Below are 6,660 nucleotides of genomic sequence, written 5' to 3' on the forward strand. Positions count from 1 at the left end.
CCATTTGAAATGACTTTAGTTTTGTGTCATGTCTGGGATCTGCTTTATTTCTACAAAATTAAACAACCGAATGGACATCCTCCAAGGCTGGTGATTCCATATTTTTTGCCAGGGTTTGTACATATTGATTTTATCTACTCACATGTGTTGGATCCCCTACTACCCTTTTTGGCCCATCCTGCATATAAATTTATCTTAAATGTATTAGATCATCAAATTATGAAATGTCTCTTGTACGGCTTTCCTAATGTCTTTATTTTTTAGACTGTATATAATAGGATTGAACAAAGGAGTGAACACAGTGTATAGCAATGATAGGATTTTAGTGACTGATGAAGATTGTTGTTTTGCTGGGACGACATAAACACTGAACAGAGTCCCATAGAATATGGAGACCACAGTGAGGTGGGAGCTACAGGTGGAGAAGGCTTTCTGTCTACCGGTACTGGATGGGATCCTTAAGACTGTTACAACTATATAAGTATAAGACATTACTATGATTACAGTTGGAAAAAAGACACAAGGAATGCCTATTAAAAAAATCACCAAGTGAACATGGAACGTGTCAGAAGTGGCAAGTTCTAGTAAGGGAAGAGGATCACAAAATAAATGGTCAATGATATTTGAACCACAAAAGTTTAGTTTTGCTGTAGATATGTTGGAAATTAAATTAAGAGACAATCCAATCATCCAACATAAGACGGTCAGTATGACACATGAGGTATTTGTCATGATGGAGGAGTAACGAAGAGGATTACAGATGGCCACATATCTGTCATAGGACATGAGAGCAAGGATAAGGCAATCAAATGCTTCTGCCACTCCGAAAAAATAAAGCTGAGTGATACAGTCAATAAAAGGAATGATCCCCCCATTATTGAGAAGAATTTGGAGCATATTGGGGACAATAACACTTGTTAATAAGATGTCACCTATGGAGAGTTGTGAGATGAAGAAGTACATTGGAGTGTGGAGGTTCTTGCTGGTGGACACCAGGGTGATGATTAGGAGATTCCCACATATTGTCCCACAGTAAATAATGAAGAAAAGAAAGAACAGGAAAATTCTTAAACATTTGCTTGCTTGAAATCCTAGAAGTAAAAACTCAGTGACTGCAGTCAGATTGTTCTCCTGGGGGTAGAATATATGGTAGAAGCAATAAGAAAACTGGTTATCGCTTTACAAAATCCAGGTCACGGTCAGTATAGCTCACGACTTATTTCTTCTTATGATTACTAGTGATGATTTGGCTCAATGACATTTTCGCCCTCTCTAATTTGAAGGATCTACTCATACCTTCCAACAAGTTTTAAATATTTTAAATATATTGTTATTTCTATTAAGAAAAAGATATCTATAACATGGTGATTTCTTTTTATAAAACAGGTGATATAACATATGGTATAAGTTTTACTTTTACTGAAATGATTTTCTGATATTTTTGTTACAAAAATACAAGTCTAGCCTCAACTTACAAGGAGCATTCAATAGCAGTTGCACATTAAATATCAATGATCACAATTTTATCTTTTCAGATTAAATTATTGATAAAAGAAAAAAAAAACAAAGGAAAAGCGGAAACACATTTACTAATTTTGACATAAATTTATTTCAGAGACATAAAGTACTTAGTCTTATTCTTATGCATGTTACCATGTAGGTAAAGACTCGCACATTAGATATTTTTTTCATGTCGCTTTTTTTCTGCTTTTCCCTTCAGTTCTGTGATCATTCGAGTCCCTGGAGTGAATAATGACAATATTAGAAAGCAGCATAGTCAGCTTAGCATGGCTCCTAGACACATGAATATGAAGTATTTTTTCAGATATTTATACTTAACATGAAGGCAAGGTGCCAAGTAGAAAGTCTCCAGAGATATACTGTATGTCTGCTGATATCTCATAATTCTCCAATGTACAACATAGAAATATTAAAATAAATATGTAATATTTTAATCGTAGAGTCAATTTCATCTTTACTAATATAGAATCATAGAATGGTAGAGTTGGAAAGGACCTCCACAGTGTCTTCCTCGAGGTTGACGCACAGCACCACAACATTACCATCATGAATGGTGGCTAAAGTTCAAACAATGAGGAGTCCGATTGTATCTGGTCCATTTGGGTTGGCTCTACCTGTACTTTCACTCTTTCAAGCAGTGTACAAACTTGTATGTGCAACATGAGCATAGTCTGACCAGGCAGTAGAATGAGTTTAGCAGCTGCAGGGACTATCACTTTTCCTAGAACTTTTCCTTTGCTCGACATTTCTTGGGCCTGGGCAACCCATATTACCTGATGAAACACCTTCCTCTGATGTGTTTGGCGGCTCCATCGGTCCAGGAAAGTATCTTGCAGCTCGCTGATGAGGAGAGTTCCGAGTTCTTTCAGTAAGTTCATCTACAGAGTCAATGCAGGACCATTGCCAGTTTCTCTGATGACCAACACAACTCCTTTACGGCCCTCATCTTTGCCGCATACTTTAATCTGCACCCAGACCTCTCCTGCAACCGGGATGGGCAACTGATTGGCTGCTGTCAGCTGTATTACTGGGCCCCACTCCGGTCGTGTCACCTCAGGGAAATGATGTCTCAAGTATGCCTCGGGCATGGTGGTCACTTGTGATCTGCTGTCAACAAGACAGAGAACAGCTCGACCATTTATTTCAGCCCATACGAGAGGGCTCTGTTGTGAATTCTCTTTCTGGGATCCCTCTGGTGGTTACTGAAGGTAGTGAAGCTGGTCAGATTGATAGAGGTACTGCGAGTTCTCTTTCAGTGATCCCTCTGGTGGTTACTGGAGGTAGTGGAGCTGGTCAGATTGACAGAGGCTTGCCACCTGATAATGATGATGACGATTGGAGATCTGGGGTTTCTGACTGGTGTATTTAAGACAGCTGACTTCCTTCAATCCCTGCTGGTGATTTTCTTCCTGTGCCTTCTGAGTTCTGATGTCTCCTGCTCTGTTCCTGCATGGTTCAGATAAGTGGCTCATTTGTTGATATTTTTACATTTGATCTGGTCTTGTCTATCTCTGCTTTCTGCGGGTCAGCTTGCTCCTGCTGGGGCTGTGCTGGATCACTGCCCATATGTTACTGCTTGTGTCAGTTAGTTTTGTCCCCTGTTATATTGGTCTCTTTTTGCCTTGCTTTCAGTATATACCAGAGTGCTGATATAGTGGGGGCGAAGTTGTGCGACTTCAGTGTTTTTGTGCATCAAACGTGTTGGATTTTTACAGGGTTTTTTGCGTGATTTCTGACAGTGTCTTTCCTTTCCTGTCCTGTCTAGTCAGTTGGGGCCCCATCATTTGCTCAGTCTATTTTTTTGCCTGCATATGTTTTTTCATCTTGTCTCACCGACAATATTTGTTTGGGGGCTGTCTATTCCTTTGGGGTCTGCTCCGGGGCAGTTTAGATTTCACCTTTCTTGCTTTAGGCTGACTTAGTTCTCCGGCCGTGCCGAGGCGTCTATGGCATCGTAGGTACACTCCACGGCTACTGCTAGTTGTGTGGATAGGAATAGGGGTCTGCAATCTGCTTAGTTTCCAACCTCTCTGGTTTTCTGTGGCTTGGCCTGGTCCTGTTATCCTCCTTGGTGACCCATTCATAACAGGACTCACAACAATTAAACTTTTGGGATTACCTTCTCTCTTCCATGTCATCTAAGGCTCCGAGCAGCATCCCCCCGACCACAGAGCCTTCTAGTTTTAATGGCTGCCAAGTCAGAGGCCACCCCCTTCTTGCACACCCCAATTTATAAGAAAGTCATATGAGGCCTAGCATGCAGGTGCTCCCGCAAAGCTTGCTTAAGCAGTATATCTCTAAGGTCCACCACAAACTGGTCTCTCAATATCACATCAGGAGGCCCCACTCTGATTACCTTCACATCATCCCGGCGGGTGATATGCGCTTGTATTTCCTGCAGCGCATTAATGTATTGCATCTTGGACTCCACCTCCCTTTGGACACGACTGTACAAGTGCATCCACAGTTTCCCAACATCAGTGGGATCTCCATGCATTTCTTCTAGGATCTGGAATACCTTGGTCAACACGTCCCTTTCAGGAGGGGGCGGATCATTGCGGAACACCTAGTCTAACCATCCAGGGGCATCAGAGCAATCTCTGCCTGCATAGCAGGGGTCACAGGATGCATCTTTAACATGTCTTTAATTCGCTCAGTCCAGTCCCGCAGCATGATGCTACTCCCCATAACATTAGGGATGTTGCTGAGCATGGCCCCCAGCGGTAAGCTGGACCTTGGGGCACCCAGGACCGATTGGCCTGCAGCCTCTGTGTTCATAGACTGCATCCTGCCGACTACATCAAATGTAAGCAGGTGCGGGAATGCAGTGATGCAGGGATTGCAGAACAATGCTGTAAAACAATATTGTTTAATTTCAACAAGAAGAATGCAAATAATCCTCTCGCAGGGAGTTAATAAACAATTAATAAGTATCAAGTGAGGAAAGGGTTAACACGAAAGTCTTTGAATTAAACGGCACTTATCATGGTCTTCTTAGGTCCTCATCCAGATCAAGTCCGATGGGGGTGGTAGTACCAACAACGGTCGGTGTGTAGTCCTCGGATCCTTTTAACAAAGCACAGTTCAGCTTCTGGTGGCAACGGATGGTCAACGGTTCTGCACGCTGAGCCCCTAGTCCATACGTCTGTGCAGCCAAAGGGAAGAAAGCTGCAGGAGTCTCTGTACCAAGCATGGGCTGATCCACACTTTCCAGCAAAGGGGACCGCACCTCAGGGTCCTATAGTCGGTCCACGCTTCTTCGTACGAGTGCTGCCCTATGTTTATCTGGGCACACGGTGCTCTCCGCTGTCACTATCCTGCTGAAGAGGGCAGGTAAGCCTAGTCACAGTACATATGTTTCAGGCCTCTATAACACACTACATGATTCAAACTCTTTTTAAACTCAGATCCCTTACTGCAGTGTTTCTCAACTCCAGTCCTCAAGGCCCACCAACAGGTCATGTTTTCAGGATTTCCTTAGTATTGCACAGGTGATAATTTCATCACCTGCTCAAGCATTAATTCCATCACCTGTGCAATATTAACCCCTTCACCCTGAAGCCTATTTTCACTTTCCTGACCAGGACAATATTCACAATTCTGACCACTGTCAATTTATAAGGTCATAACTCTGGAACACTTTAATGGATATTGATGATTCTGAAACTTTTTTCTCAGGACATATTGTACTTTATGAAAGTGGTAAAATTTGTTTGTTATGACTTGCATTTATTTGTGAAAAAAATTGAAATTTGGCAAAAATTTTGAAAATTTCGCAATTTTCATATTTTAATTTTTATACCCTTGAATCAGAAAGTCATGTGGGAAAATTAGGTTAGCAAATCATATTTACCATATGTCAACTTTACACCAGCATAATTTTGGAAACAATTTTTTTTTTTGTTAGGAAGTTATAAGGGTTAAACGTTGACCAGCTATTTCACATTTTTTCATCAAAATTTGCCAATCCATTTTTTTAGGGATCACCTCATATTTGAAGTCACTTTGAGGGGCCAATATTACAGAAAAGAGTCAAAATAACACCATTCTAAAAACTGCACAACTCAAGGTGTTCAAAACCACATTCAAGAAGTTTATTAACCCTTCAAGTGCTTCACATGAATTTTTGGAATGTGGAAGAAAAAAATAAACATTTACTTTTCTTTCACAAAACTTTTCTTTTAGAATTTAGAACTAACTTTTTTACTTTTGCAAGAGTAACAGGAGAAAATGGACCATAAATTTTTTTCTGTAATTTCTCTTGAGCATGCCGATACCTCATTTGTTGGGGAAATCTACTGTTTGTGAACATGGCAGGGCGCGGAAGGGAAGGAGCACCTTTTCTCTATTTGCATGTAAAATTTGCTGGAATAATTAGTGGATGCCATGTCATGTTTGGAGAGCCCCTGATGTGCCTAAATAGTGGAAGACTCAAACAAGTGACACCATTTTAGAACTAGACCTCTTAAGGAGCTTACCTAGATGTGTATTGAGAACCTTGAACCCATAGACTCTTCACATAAATTTATAACGTGTGAAAATAAAAAAATCACATTTTTCCCAGATAAATCTTTTTGATCTCAAATAATGCATTTTCATAAGGGTAACAGGAGAAATAGCTCCATACAATTTGTTGTGCAATTTCTCCTGAGTGCACAAATACCCAATATGTGGAGGAAAACTACTGTTTGAGTACACGGCAGGGCTTGGAAGGAAAGGAGCGCCATTTGACTTTTTGAATGTAAAATATGCTGGAATAATTAATGGTTGCCTAAATAGTAGAATCCCCCAACAACTGACAAAATTTTGAAAATTAGACTCCTTAGAAAACTTATCAAGAAGTGTAATGGGCACCTTGAACCACCAGGTGCTTCACAGAAGTTTATAATGTTAAGCCATGAAAATTTAAAAAAAAATCACATTTTTCCCATAAAAATCTTTTTAGCTGCAAATTTTGCATTTTCACAAGGGCGAAATGAAAAAATGAACCCCAAAATTTGTTGTGCAATTTCACTGATACCGCATATGTGGTCGAAAATTAATTTTGAGGCATAGGGCAAAGCTCAGAAGGGAAGTAGTGCCATATTACAGTGTTTGAGGGTGCCATGTTACATTGGCAGAGCCCCTGAGGTGCCAGAA

General features: G+C 40.6%; 1 protein-coding gene across 1 annotated transcript; it reads right to left on the reverse strand.

Annotated features, from left to right (window-relative positions):
- Nucleotides 1–204: 204 nt before the first annotated feature.
- On the reverse strand, nt 205–4,018 carry LOC141050049 (olfactory receptor 10A7-like). Its single transcript, XM_073546882.1, has 3 exons — nt 3,878–4,018; nt 2,295–2,399; nt 205–1,131 (listed from the first exon to the last, which is right to left on the reverse strand). The coding sequence occupies exons 1-3, from the start codon at nt 4,016–4,018 to the stop codon at nt 205–207; spliced, it is 1,173 nt and encodes a 390-aa protein (XP_073402983.1).
- Nucleotides 4,019–6,660: the final 2,642 nt, after the last annotated feature.

This window comes from Dendrobates tinctorius, unplaced genomic scaffold (genome assembly GCF_039654945.1).
Source record: "Dendrobates tinctorius isolate UK_male_01 unplaced genomic scaffold, ASM3965494v1 ptg000151l, whole genome shotgun sequence".
In the NCBI taxonomy this organism is placed as follows: domain Eukaryota; kingdom Metazoa; phylum Chordata; class Amphibia; order Anura; family Dendrobatidae; genus Dendrobates; species Dendrobates tinctorius.